This window comes from Pristis pectinata, chromosome 2, assembly GCF_009764475.1.
Source record: "Pristis pectinata isolate sPriPec2 chromosome 2, sPriPec2.1.pri, whole genome shotgun sequence".
Classification (NCBI taxonomy): domain Eukaryota; kingdom Metazoa; phylum Chordata; class Chondrichthyes; order Rhinopristiformes; family Pristidae; genus Pristis; species Pristis pectinata.
Genome location: NC_067406.1, coordinates 23,362,371 through 23,376,626, shown reverse-complemented (window position 1 = coordinate 23,376,626; position 14,256 = coordinate 23,362,371). Strand labels below are relative to the sequence as shown.

General features: G+C 44.8%; 1 protein-coding gene across 8 annotated transcripts in view; it reads right to left on the bottom strand.

The window, feature by feature from the left end:
• The window catches only part of LOC127579261 (fibroblast growth factor receptor 3-like), a 228,644-nt gene that overhangs the window by 9,753 nt on the left and 204,635 nt on the right, over positions 1-14,256 (bottom strand). For 4 of the 8 annotated variants that reach the window (XM_052031925.1, XM_052031932.1, XM_052031942.1 and 1 more), the window contains 8 exons: positions 11,083-11,270; positions 9,468-9,616; positions 9,261-9,382; positions 7,422-7,532; positions 6,765-6,955; positions 3,156-3,278; positions 2,428-2,498; positions 1,844-1,981 (listed from right to left, as the gene is read on the bottom strand). In XM_052031925.1, coding sequence (XP_051887885.1) covers positions 1,844-1,981; positions 2,428-2,498; positions 3,156-3,278; positions 6,765-6,955; positions 7,422-7,532; positions 9,261-9,382; positions 9,468-9,616; positions 11,083-11,270 — 1,093 coding nt within the window. Of the gene's footprint in view, positions 1-1,843; positions 1,982-2,427; positions 2,499-3,155; positions 3,279-6,764; positions 6,956-7,421; positions 7,533-9,260; positions 9,383-9,467; positions 9,617-11,082; positions 11,271-14,084; positions 14,230-14,256 lie in introns of all 8 variants that reach the window. The other 4 variants (XM_052031966.1, XM_052031957.1, XM_052031976.1 and 1 more) reach the window with 3 other exon arrangements.

Here is a 14,256-nt window from a genome sequence, read left to right as displayed (position 1 = left end):
CCAGCCAGATAAGAATGAAGACATGTTTTGATAGACGTGCTCGGCCAACGACATTTGCAGTGGGGCAAAAGGTGTTACGGACTAGGTAAATGTTCCTTTAAGATAGAGCATAGTGGTGTGTGTGTGTGTGTGTCGCATGCTTACGTCAACAGAAGATAAAGGATGTAATGACGTTGTTGAAGAAGCCTTTGCTCATGTTTCACCTTATGGCTTGCTGAACTGAACTTTAAAAACCATTCCTGGACTTGGAGTTTGGGAATTTGCCACACACACACTACGAGTTTAGTTTTGGGGTTAATGTTCAAGGTTTAACATTTTTACTTCTAACATTCTAACATTTTTACTTTTATTTTTCATATTATCATAAGTAGTTATTAATAAAGTAGTTTTTTTAACACTTATCACATGACTCGGAGTGTTTCTTTTGTTGCTGGTTTGTCTTTTTATTTTTATTTCTCACATTCCAATATAAAGCCCTATTACTTCCTATACTATGGAATGGCCCAGCATATTTTACTGGCTAGCTGTCAACACCTTGATTGAGGTCTGTGTTTTAGGGCCCAGGTAACAAACAATTCCATCATATCAAGGAGCAGCACATAGGAACAATTAATTGATTATAGATATGTACGAGGTACAATTTACTTTCCAGGAATGTTCAGATACAACAATTGAAGATAATGCTGCAACATCAATCTTCATTTATATAGCCCCTTTAACACAGCGAAACGATATGTTTCCTGGGAGCGGTAACAAAGTGACACCAAATGATACAAGGAGATTTTAGCATAGCTGTACAAAGTCTTTTAAAAATAGATTGGTTTTATGGATAACCTTCAGGGAGAAAGAGGCTGAGAGTTGGCAAGGCTTGAGAAAGAATGGATTTAGTTTATATAGCTCAGTTCATGTCGCTTTACTGGATGGTACAGTGGTGAAGTTAGTAAAGTCACTGCCTCTCAGTGCCAGAGACTGGGGTTTAATCCTGATCTCGGGTGCTGTCTGTGTGGAGTTTGCATGTTCTTCCTGTGACTGCACGGGTTTCCTCTGGCTGTTCCATCTTCCCACATTCCAAAGACATACGGGTTGGTGGGTTAATTGGACAGTGTAAATTGCCCTGAGTGTGGTGAGTGGTAGAATCTGGGGGGAGTTGGTGAGAATATGGAGAGAATAAAAAATGAGATGAATGAAGGATTAGTGTAAATGGGTGGTCGATGTTTGGCACAGACTTAGTGGGCTGAAGGGCCTGTTCTGTGCCCTGTCTTTCTATGACTACATGAATTTCAGAACGTGCCAAAGTATTTTATAGCCATTAAAGTATGTCTGAGGAGAAGGCAACATTGAATGTAGTGGGGAATAAGGTCATTTGAATGTGGAGGGAGCTATTATCTGTAGTGGTGTGTTATCAAACTGTCGTTGTGGTTGCAAGACTATGGTGGGGGCATTTGCAGTATGTTTATTATCTGTAGTGAGGTAATTGTTTACCTGTAGTTAGGGGTATTTATCCGCCATGGCACGTTATCATCTCCCGTGGGTTCCGGGGCCGCTGTATGAGGGACTATGGGTGTTTAAACTCCTTACAGAGTGAGGGAACTAGAAAGAGAAATCCTGGCTATACTGCTGTCCAATGAGTTATGGCTGGGAGGGAGGAAGGGCAAACCCTGCCACACTTGGAGGTGTATGGGGTGGAGATTATTGTGCGACTTTAAACAAAGTTAAAGAACTGAGTGCGAAGCCTAAGTGAAACCAGCCACGAGTTACATCCTCCCTGAAAACGTCAGACTGCTTTACCCAACATTGGAGAACAACATAAGGAGGAAGGACAGTAAGGCTGGGTATTGCTTACAGCTCATGGGTGCAGTTGGCAGGCTTGTCCATTCGATGGCCTTCCTTCAGCAGTTTGAACAGCTCTTCCACTGGGATGCCGGGGTAGGGCGATCCACCCAGTGTAAAGATCTCCCACAACAGGACTCCATAAGACCAGCTGTGAAGCAGAAAAAGAATGGAAACCTAATTCACTGAAGCCTTTTTAAAACCGCCCTATTCTCTGGGTGCTGCCACCCGTGTCTAACATAGTTATCAACGGCGTGACTTAATTGAATAAGCCCCTTTTTTCTTCCAACTTGAAGTATAGTGCTGATCCCTTCAATCACGGCAAATATCAGCACAGGCCAGTGCTGGAATTAAAATGACCAGTTAATCAGATAGCTGACAGACCGTTTATAACCTGTCCGCTATTCTGCCAAGCCTCTGGAGCAGAACTAATGACTTTTTTTTTCTCTCTACGCCCACTTTCGCTGTCCTGAAAAGCTTGGAAGCGAGTCAAGAGTTCCTCCATCGCTGGCTCCCTTTTACAATATCTGTATTTGGTGGAGTTCAGCTGAAAGCCGCAATGTTAGAGAAAGCCGCGACGTTATGGGTTGTACTTACACGTCACTCTGGTGGGTGTAGACTCTGTCGAACAAGGCCTCCGGAGCCATCCACTTCACTGGCAGCCTACCCTGTGGTCAAAAGGAGGAGGGGATTTTCATTTCATATTGAACTCCTCCAAATACCAGTCCCAACAACCATCGATAGATGGCACAAGATCAGGCCATTTGGCCCATGGCTTCTACATGCTACAGTCCACACCAGCCTCCCCTCCACCCACCCTCTTTTCATCATCTGTATATCTCCCTCATGCACTTTGCTGACTTCCCCTTACACACTTCTGCCCTGGTCACCTGAAACACAACTTAGGGTAGTGACTGCCATGTCCTTTTCGAATTAGTTTGTGACTACTTTTATATTAATGGACCCCAGTTTGGGACCATAATACAAGTGGGAACCCCTTCTCCAGGCCTCCCTCATTATTTGGAAGATCATTAGCTGGTCACCCTATTGGTTACCTTTAGCGAGAGAAAAGAGCTCCAGCTGATTCACTCATTTCTGCCCGCAGGCTGCTCAGCCTTCGGTGGGAACCCAAGCTGGGAGCGGACATCGAGGATCTTCAAGGTACCCCGTGCAGAGTGCCCCTGGGTTGTGTGTATGGTGATCAGAGGCTTTGGCCCAAGTGCAGTTGACTGGAGTTTGGACCAAAGCCCCCTGGGACGCCACTCACTCTCCCTGCTCGGTCCCTGCAGCCTCTGGACGCTTGAATGTGCTGCAGAAACACTTACATTCGTCGTTTTCTTGTAGTAGTCAATGTTGTGCACATCCCTGGCGAGGCCAAAGTCGGCAATCTTCATCACGTTGTCCTCTGTCACTAGCACATTTCTGGCTGCCAGGTCCCGATGGATGCACTAACCAGGTAAAGAGCCAAACAGGACAATTAAGCAGCTGAGCAGAGTAAACACTTCACCAAAGACAGGCTCTCCTCTCATCTGATTGTTATTCCTCATCCCGTCAAATAATGTGACAGCGGTCATTAATATTCTGCTACACTGGTACTGAAATTACTTGATCTTGTTAGAAGGTGACACATTAGAAGTTATTGCAGCAAATAAAAGCTTGTGGTGTAGGAGGTAACACACTGGTGTGGAGGATGGATAACAGGAAACAGTGGGCATAAATGGTTTTTGTTCTAGTTGGCAAGAGGTAGCGAGTGATTGATGCTAGGGTCTTGAGTTTTTACAATTTATGTAAATTACTTGCATGAAGTCATTGAAAGTGTGGTTGCTAAATTTGGGGATGATGCAAAGGCAGGTAGGAAAGTTGTGAAGAGGACATGAGGCTGCAAAGGGATATAGAAAGGTTTGATGAGTGGGCAACAATCTGGCAAATGGAATACGATGTGGAAAAATGTGAAAATGTCTATTTTGGCAGGAAGAATACAAAAGAAGCATAAAATCCAAATGGTGAGAGGTTGCAGAGCATTGAAATTCAGAGGGATCTTGGTGTCCTAGTGCATGATTCACCGAAGGCTGATATGCAGGAACAAACAAGTAATTAGGAAAACTAACAAAATGTTATCTGTTATTGCTCATGGAAATGAATCCAGAAGTAGGGAGGTCATGCTTCCATTACGTAAGACATTGGTAAAACCCCACCTGGTGGACTGAGTTTACTACTGGTCTCTGTATAAGGAAGGATGTTAAAGCACTGGAAGCTGGTTCAGAGAAAATTTACAAGACTAATACCTAGAATGGGTAGATTGGCTTATGAAGAAAGGTTGGGCAGGCTGGGCTTGTGTCCCCTGGAATTTAGAAAAGTGAAAGGGCACTTGACTGAAACGTACAAGATCCTGAGGGGTCCTAACAAGGCAAATGTGGAGACAATGTTTCCTCTTGTGGGAGAACTTCGAACTTGGGGTTACTGCCCATTTAAGACAAAGATGGGGAAAAAGCTTTTCTCTGAGTCTCCAGAATCCTCATCATCAAAGTTGGTGGAAGCAGAATCTTTGAATAATTTTAAGGCAAAGGCAGCTATGATAAGCAATGTGGTGAAGGATGACGCTGGGTGTGTTGGTGTGTGGGAATGAGGTCTGGCTTGAGGGGCAGAGCAGGCTCCAGGAACCAAGTGGCCCACTCCTATTCCTATTTCTTAAGTTCTTGTGTTCTTCCTAATCAGCAAGCAGGTGCAGCCAGCGTACAGCTATAAATCTTCCATCCACCTTGCTTCTTACGATCCCTGAAATTGGGCAGAGGACACTGAATGAAGTGACTAGGAACTTCAAGTCAGTGTGTTAAGGGTGGAACATCCAGGCTCCTCACCTTGAGCCACCGGTGAAGGCTGCCTGCAAGCACAATCCAGTGTTTTTTTTCTTTTGTAGATTACAGGTCATTTTTAGTCTGGAAGTGGTAAGAGGGGTCGGGGTTTAGTGGGAATGTGGGCGCCTTCCATCTCTCTCTCCATTTGATGTGCCCTCTGGTTTTACACCTCCCCTCTCCCACCAGACACTGGACTCATTACCATGGTGGTTACCCTGCACTCAATCCATGACTTCCCAACCCCAATTGTCACTCCAGAGGTAAGAACTGGCCTTCTTTTGGAGTGAGGAGAGCTGGATGTGCCACTGATATCCCCATGTGCACATTCTGTTAATCACGTCAGGAGTTATTCCTTGCTCATGCAGGAGCACTGAAGCCTGTTGTACAGTCTCGCTGTCACTGTGGTTGGTTTCAACTAGGTCCAGGCAGGCCAGGGACTGAAGATGGATCTTCCCTCATCTATAGGGCCCCAGCTTTACCAGTGCCCTAACAGTGGATCACTGCTCAAACACTGGATCACCATTGGGTTCTGCTATGTACTGCTCTAACACTGGATCACTGTGCCAACATTGCTAGGTTGACCAGTTATTTGCTTTCATACTAGATAGCAGCTGGATTAGTGGATTTCATACTGGATTAGTGCTAGGTTCCCCCATACCCCATACACTATTTTAACACTGGATCACTGTCATAACACCGGATCACTGCTCCAACAATGGACAACTGGTGGGTTCCCATATGCACTGGATCACTGCAGGTGGTGCAATAAATAATTCTGAAGATAAGGACTGTTTAAGACCACCTAATACCCACTTCACAGGGCCTGAGTTAGGACCATTGTCCTGGACTCTGGAAGTTAGGAAGCCTGTTTGAAGTAAGTTGTTTGGCCCACAGTAAATGGAATTTGATGCATTAGGTGATTTTTGTGCGTTTGCCAAGTTAGAATGTGTACTTGGTCCTCCCATGGCTGGGAGTACCTTCACCAGAAGAACTGCAGCAACAGACAACTTCAAATGTGAAACAGAAGGAAATACTCAGTGGGTCGGTCAGCATCCACAGAGAGGACAATGGTCTACGTTCTAGGGCTTGACCTCTCCACTGAGAATGCCACCACTTGTAAGTTCTCCTTTAAGTCACATCATCCTGGGAGTTGAAATGCATCACTAATCCTTGCCTATTGCTGGGTTAAAGTTTCCACCTAACAGCACTGTGGGAGAGCCGTCACTACGCAGACTACAGCCGATCAAGAATGTAGCAAGGGCATTTAATGATGGCCAATAAATGTCAGCCAATCCAATGTTGCCCACGTTCCTGAAAAAAGTAAAATCAAAGCTATCACAGCCCTCCAGAGATCCACAAAGTTTAACGATCTCTCAACAGGCACTGTTTCATCTGCTGCGGTTTCACAACATTTGCCTTTGTCAAATGAAGTTTCTTGGTTAATTCACGTTTTTGGATCTGTTTGTTGCTGGCAAGACCAGCATTTATTGCCCATCCCCGATTGCCCTTGAGAAGGCGACGGTGTCACCTTCTGGAACTGCTGCAGTTCTTCTGGTGAAGGTACTCCCACAGTGCAGGTGGGTGGGTAGTCCCAGAAGTTAGACCGAGCAACAGTGAAGGACAGATGATGTACTTCCAAGTCAGGCTAATGTGTGACTTGGAGGGGAACCTGAATGTGTGGATGCTCCTATGCACCTGCTGCGTTGTCCTCCTTGCTGGTAGAGTTTGTGAGGGGCTGTGGGAGTGGCCGGGGTGTATAACTGCAGTGCGGTTTATTGATGGCACACACAACAGCCTGTCTGCACTGGTGCTGGAGGGAATGAATCCTTAGGAAGGAGGATGGGGCACAGATCAAGTGGAGGGCTTTATCTTAGATGATGTTGAGCATCTTGAGTGTTGTTGGAGCTACACTCATCCAGGGAAATGGACAGTATCCCATTGTGCTCCTGACTTGTGTGCATGTACATGGTGCAAAGACTGAGGCTTCAAGAGGTGGGTCACCTTTAGTTAAAGTCTGTATTGCACATTAAACCATCTCCCAGCAACACTGCTGGCAAAGAAAAAGTTGGGAATATTCACCTTTTGAGAAGCCAGGTATTCCATCCCACGAGCAACCTGGTAGGCACAGGACACCAGATCCTTGAATGTTAACTGCTCATCCGGCACCTTGCAGGTGTCAAAGGAATAATCCATGCCAGGGGGCCGTCGTGCTTTGAGGTATTCTCGCAGGTTGCCTTTTGATGCAAATTCAACTATGACATAGAGAGGACCTGGGCAGGAAGAAAAGGCAACAAGTGAAGTGAACGCGCGCCAATGGAGTGATCAACCCTTCGCAAGTTCTGAAACATGCTGTCCCTTAGAGAGGGGAGATTGGTGGCCATCCAACTGGGATTCTCGTCTCATTAAAAGGATTAAGGGAATGAACAACCAGGGCGGAATGGTGGAAAGAAAAAGTAAGCAAACTGTGACTTCTGTTGCACAAGCCAGATCCCCTGTTCTTTCTCCGCACTTAGATTAACAGCTGCTCCCAGGATATGGGGACTCAGAGTATGAGAAGCTGTGATGTGAAGAGTAGGGCAGTGGTGGGGTGTTAGGGGATTGGGAGCTGGGGTGTGGGGAGTCGGGGTGTGGAGGGCTGGGTGTAGGAGGTTTGAGTGTAGGACGTTGGGGTGTAGGGAGCTGGGTGTGCATACACTTTCTGAGACCTGGTTTGAAAATATCCCCCCTCAGACTCACCGTCCTGTGTGCAGGCCCCCAGTAAATTAATAATGTTTTTATGTTTTCCAATCATCTTCATCATTTCCATTTCTGACACCAGGTCAGACAAGTCTTTGTCAGTAGCATCGTCTACAAGGACAGAGAAGAGAAAACATTTCTGCTTAAAGAGTACTGAAGTGAATCCCACAGGGCCAGCCTTGCTGCTGAACGCAGGCACGTGCAGGGTAACGTGTACCAGCTGACATCCCCGGGGACTCCGGCACCACCACCAGGTTCACCTCCATATCCCACGTTACCCTGACTTGGAAACACATTACCAGTCCTTCATTGTCACTGCGTCCCAATCCTAGAACTCCCTATTCAGCAGCACTGTGGGAGCACCTTCACCAGAGGGACCACAGCAGTTCAAGAAAGCAGCTCACCACTTCATTTTCAATTTGCAGTTAGGGATGGGAAATAAATTCTGGCCTTGCTGGAGACATCCTCATCATTTAAATGAATATAAATGGAATATGATATGGTTTTGTGAACTGTCTTAATGAACCTTACTGATTGTAGCCTGGTGTGATAGTGTAAAAACAGCATCAGCAAATTGGCGGTACATTATGCATCTGTCACTATTTTTAGCCCTTATCTGATAGATTATATTTTAAATAAGCTAACAATGACATAACAACATTGTGCAGAAGAATTCAACACAGATGTTTGACAGTGTACAACCTCAACAGTGATTAAACTTGCACACACTAAACAAAACTCTGCACAGCATGCGCACTTCCATTTGAGGGGTTACAAATGGTAATGTCATTATTTCCCATTTATTGCTACTATGTCAACAGTCACAGATGTATGTGCAGGCTCTGGCAGCAGATGGCAGTGTGGAATGACTTTCAGGAGTTGCTGCCTCACTGTCAATATTAATTAATGCATTCCAGGTAAGTTCATGGATTCTTTGCTATGGTGTGTACAAAATATCCGGATTGAATTAAAGGATATAATTTAGTGGGTTTAGATGATGTTTAAAAAAACCACTTAAAGTTTTGCTTTCCCATATAACATCAAGCGCAGTCCACACCTTCTGACTCATACCCAGCTCCATTCATTGGGTTTTAAGCAGAGTACAGTAGACTGCTCCTTCAATGACTCTGTTCATAAGGCCAGTAACTGAAACACACGGAGATTTCAGGTTTAAATCCTTGTCTCTTCCAGCTCCTAAGGGTGTGCCCATTCCAAATTAGGAAAACTAAAGTACTATAGTTCGGAGATTCTTAAACACAGTAATGAGTTTCCATCATAGGTCAGGCATCATTTGTGGAGAGAGAAAAATACTTTAGGTCAATGCCCTTCTACAGAACAGTTCTAATTCCTGGAACTGTTTACTCTGCTTCTCTCTCCACACAAAGCCTGACCCACTAAGTATCCCCAGCATTTTCAGTTCTGATCTCAGATTTCCAGTAGCTGCAGTATTTTGCATGTCAAGAGGTTAGAAAAAGCATCTAACCACTATCTGGGCTTGTTAGATCTGCAGTTCCAGGGATAAGGCAAGATGATAGGATTTAATCAATAGAGTCACAGAGTAATACAACATGGAAACAGGCCCTTTAGCCCAACTCATCCATGCTGACCAAAGTGCCCTTCTAAGCTACTCCCACTTGCCCGCGCTTGGCCCATATCCCTATAAACTTTTCCTATCCAAGACGGTCTCCAAAGGGAATCAGCTACAAAGGGAAACAGGACTCAGGGATTCACTCTTTATGAGACAGAGTGGGTACAAGCTGGTGTCCTGCCAATCTAGATGCCTTTTAAATCTACACCAGCTTCACACGGTGCGGCAGATGCCTGCACATGTGTCCTTACCTTTCAGCATCTTGACAGCGACAGTGACTGGCTTGTTAGCTTTGTCTTTTTCGATCCCAATGGCTTCTGCCATGACGACTTGACCAAAACAGCCCTCGCCCAGGGGTTTTCCCAGAGTCAGCCTAAAGAAGAGAAAAGATCCATTAAGGATAAATGAGGAAGGAAGGCAGCAATGACTCTGAAGCAGTATCTGCCAATAGAAGTCACCTTGGTCTTTGAAACTCCCATTTAGGATCGGCTGGGAGTTCTAACTCGGAGACATTGGCCAACATCGGTGAATCGCTGGAGGACAGGCGGGCAATTCTCACCAACGGCGTGTTGGAATTCATGGAGGAATTCGACTCCAAGGACACCTGCTTGAATGAAAAATGATTCAAATTTGTTACCAACCACTATAAGTTGTTGAGATGTCTGAATTTAAATGGTTTTAGATGCAGGGCAGCATCAAAGGCTGTCAAACACACTTTCAGGCTGTTTTCCCATCGAATGGAGTTCCATTCCTTATATCATTCGTTGGCATTCTACCAATACTGGATTCCATCAGGGGATGGAGATAAAAGCCTGAGGCAAGATGCCAGTTTATATATCTATTCTGTTTTAGAAAATAATGTCTATTATGATTCAGTGCAGGTACTGTCACTCTGATACTGTAGCCTGGTGTCCTGGTTTGCCGCAACTGTCAGACATATTAATCAGCATGGGTGGGACTGTGATTAGGGATCTGGTATCACCTACACAAGTGTTATATTAAGCATTTAATCAATCAGATTGCTGCATTTCTGTTCAATGTGGAGGTGTGGATGGTGATATAGCAGGGCTCAGAAGCTGGGTAATATGAACTGTGAGAGGGTCTTCAACTGGAGTAGGCAGCCCAGACACGGTTTCCAAATCTCTGCTGTGATTTGCCTTTCCATTCATGCTGCGTCTGATCTGAAGCAGCAAAGCCTCAGAGAAGTAATAAAAACAGAAAATGCTGTTAAAACTCAGCAGGTCAGGCAAAGGGAAACGGTTAACGTTTAACGCCTGCAACTCTTCGTCAGAACCAAGAATGAAACAAGTCAGTCGAGGTTAGAAGGGGGACTAATTTGTTTCTCTCTTTCTCTTTCCTCAGATGCTGCTTGACCTGCTGAGTTTTTCCAGCACTTTCTGTTTTCATTTCAGATTTCCAGTGCCTGCAGTTTTTATTTGATTAACAATCAGGAAGATAATTCAATTTCAACATCCTATTGTAATTGTTTCATCAACAATTTCTCTCTTCCTCTGGGGTTGATTAGTTGCTTGCTGTGAGAACACCACAGACATCAATCGGCCCAGTAGTCTGCCCAAAGAGGGCATGGCAAATGATGTGGTAGGTGACTGTCTGCAGGTTGTTTGGCTCTGGGGATTACAGTGACCAAGCCCTCACCATTTGCCTGCACATAGAATTCCAGCAGCAATCTCCTGTTGAGGGTTAGGATTGGGCACCCTGGACGATAATCTCATTCCCTCCCCTCTTCACTCCAGGGCAGTGTGTGCCTTTGTCTCCAGATGATATATTGAGTTTTTGATCTTAAACACGGCAGCTCACAAAATAGCCATCTGCCAATGGAACAGCTATAGACATGTCCCATTGAGGGTGGGGTGAGGGATTTGATAACACATAGTGTGAATTTGTTCTGATCCAATTTGTCATTGAAACTATTCCTGATGCTTTTAAATGGCAGGGGAAGCAAGATACACGGAAGATTGAGTACAACCAGTGCGTATACCAATCCAACTAAATTCACCTTTAAATGGCCCAGACTACAATATGCTCTAAGCTCTTGTATCTACTTTCTGTTACCTGTCTCTTCAGTGGGAACTTGGAGAGTTTCTGCACCGGAGGTGGGTTCAGGGTTTTCTTTGAGGATGTTCGCATTCTGCACATGATCACTATAGTAACAGTCAGAATGATAAGGACACAACCCGTCACATAGATGAGGACGTCTGCATAGACTGAGCCAGAGTCATCCTCCTTCACCAAGTCTTCAGCTGCATGGAAATCATTGTGAGAAACAAGTTAAAAGACCATGGATCTCCTGCGCGTCAACACATTGATCAGCAATGCTCGGGCATAGAAGCCTCATTTATTTAGTGTCCCATTTCATTTGACACACAATGTATTTTGATTAAAAAATGCAAAATAAAATTGCCCCTATGGCCACTTAGCCAAACAAAGTGACACAATCATAGTAAAAAGAGTTTTAAAATACTTTTCAGCAACTGGAGAGCTTTACCCTTCCAATTACTCTCCTCCCTGCTCTCTTCTTTTGCTGTTAACTCCTTAGGATGGTGGAAGGGGTGGGGTTCACCTGGGGTAGGGACAGACACTATAGTGCTGGTCACTGGTCCCCATCCAGGTTGGTAAGAGTGACACTGGGACATTTTGATTTTGGAGGATATCACAGCTGCTTTGTGATCCCGTCCTCAGTGAACATCCACACATCCACTTCCCACAAGGTATCTTGCACAGTGATCAGGATCGGAACACTGGGCAATTTTCCTTTCATTAACTAAGGGGTGCTGCAGCCAACTGGGATATTGTGTGCAGTTCTGGTTGCCATACTATTGGAAGGATGTGATTCAGCTGGAGAGACTGCAGAAACAATTCACAAGGAAGTTGCTGGGACTGGAGGGTTGAGATACAAGGAGAGAATGGATAGGCTGGGACTGTTATCACTGGAGCAAAGGGGGCTGAGGGGTGACCTTATCGAGGTTTATGAAATCATGAGAGGCATACAAAAGGTGGATGGTCACAGTCTTTTTCCCAGGGTAAAGGAGTCAAAAGCTAGAGGGCATAAGTTTAAGATGAGAGGGGAAAAGTTTAAAGAGGAGCTGAGGGGCACATATTTCACACAGAGGGTAGTGCACATATGGAATGAGCTACCAGAGGAAGTAGTGGCAGCAGGTACAATTACAACATTTAAAAACATTTTGACAAATTCATGGATAGGAAGCGTTTAGAGGGATGTGGGCCAGAAGCAGGCAAATGGGAATAGCTCAGGAAGGCACCTTGGTCGACATGGATGAGTTGGGCTGAAGGGCCTGTTTCTGTGCTGTGTAACTCTATGACCGAGCATGGGGAGGTTACAGAGTGAGTAACCAAGCAGTGCAGGGCAGGACAATCCCAAGTCAGATAGTGGTCAAGATGTTACTGTTGGTTCCATGTTGCTAAGACAAAGATAAAACCTGCCTGGGACCTGGAATAACTTCCAGTTGCTGTAAGTTGATTTGGAATACAACACCCGAAGGGTGTTCGAACATGTGGTGTTGGGGAGAGATACACCTGACCTATTTTGATGCCAGCCATGGTTTCCCCTCATTCTGTGGAAATGCAGCTCAGCTAGTGGTGGATAACAGGGTGTGAGGCGCAGTTGGCTGCTGGGAAGATCCAAGGAGGAAAATAATTCCAGCAAAACACCTATTGTGAACTAATTCACTAACAGCAAAGGGCTCAAGGCAATGTGTTGTTCCCAATTGATTGATTCTCCTTGTATGTTGAAGACTAAAATTTATGCTTTTAGGTTTTTCAGTGGAGGAGAAATATTATATGACTTGCCTTAAATTAGATCAGGAAATTGTCAGTGGAAACTACTGCCAGTGATAAATAAACTAGATGTGAATATGCCTCCCTTTAACCACAGGCACTTGTGATTCCCTGGGATTTTCAGGTGCCCACAGAGGCTGGTAGTAACAGGGGCTGGGTCATGCATCATCAACAATCAAGAGAAAAAGGGATGTGGTGCCTCCAAAACCAAGGCTTGAACCTGCCATATTGGTGTACAGATGCATACTATTAATACCAAAACAACAGAAACGTATAACATTGAAAATGTACGTGTACACATTAATGGTTAGACCAAAGAAAAAAAATCAGGAACTTTTTTCTGGGCACCACATAAACTTGTATCTGGGGCAGTTTGGTCAGTTATTTCATATCATTTTACCACCATTAATAATCTAAGTCGAATTTCAGTACATATTGGGGAGGGGTGGTGAGTTCGTGTTATAATGCATTACCCTTTAACTAATTAGTGAAAACAAGCTGACAAAATCATTGTATTTGTGAAGCATAATCTTGATTTTTATCAATTATTCTGTATTCAATCAGAAACTTTCACCATCTGGATTTTCTCTCTTCAAAGACATTCGTTTATACAGAGGTTGATAAAGAGCACATGCTGGGGGAGTCAGAAGCCTGACATTGTTGGGACTCCAAGTGCACCCAGCCAGGGCAATGCTCTCTCCTGACATCCTCAAGTGATGCCCACTGTACCCAGTCAGGGTCTTGGGTTCCAGCCCGAGGCTCGGCGGATGGAATTGCTCAGGTTGGCAGCGATGAGCCTGGGTCTCTGAGGGAGCCTATCGATTCATTCAGGTCATGATAACACCAGCTCTGCTGATCAATGGACCCAAGATTGGTGTGGCAGAACAAAGAGAGGGACAAACACGTGTATAAATCCCCCCAAAAAATACATGTCAGTTTTTAAAATCTCTTTTTTGCCTCCATTGGAGAAGTTGCCCATTGTTTGAACAAGGGCAGTGCACATCCTGAGGTGACCAGGACACATCCCTTGATGATGCCAAGGGGAGCAGACAACCTAACCATCAGAGCGGTGTCTGCTGGGGTGGGAGAAACCACATCTTTGAGGGACAAAATTGAAATGCATCTAACAAAGAAGTGGCTGCAGATGGTGAGACTTTCTGTTTGAAGTCATTTTTAATTAAAAGAGCACAATCTTCCCATTTTGTGGAAAGAGACATCAAACAATGATCACACGAGAGAATCTGAGGAAGCAGAAATACCTGGCAGAACGGACAGCCATGCAGAGTGATGCGAATACCCAATAGAATTACCAGCCAAGCAGGTATATTCCCCTGCATCCTCAAAAGTAACATTTCGCAAGTACAGAATTTCTATTTCCTTATCCGTTGTGTTAATACCAGCAGTCTACAAAAACAAAACAGAAAGCAAAAC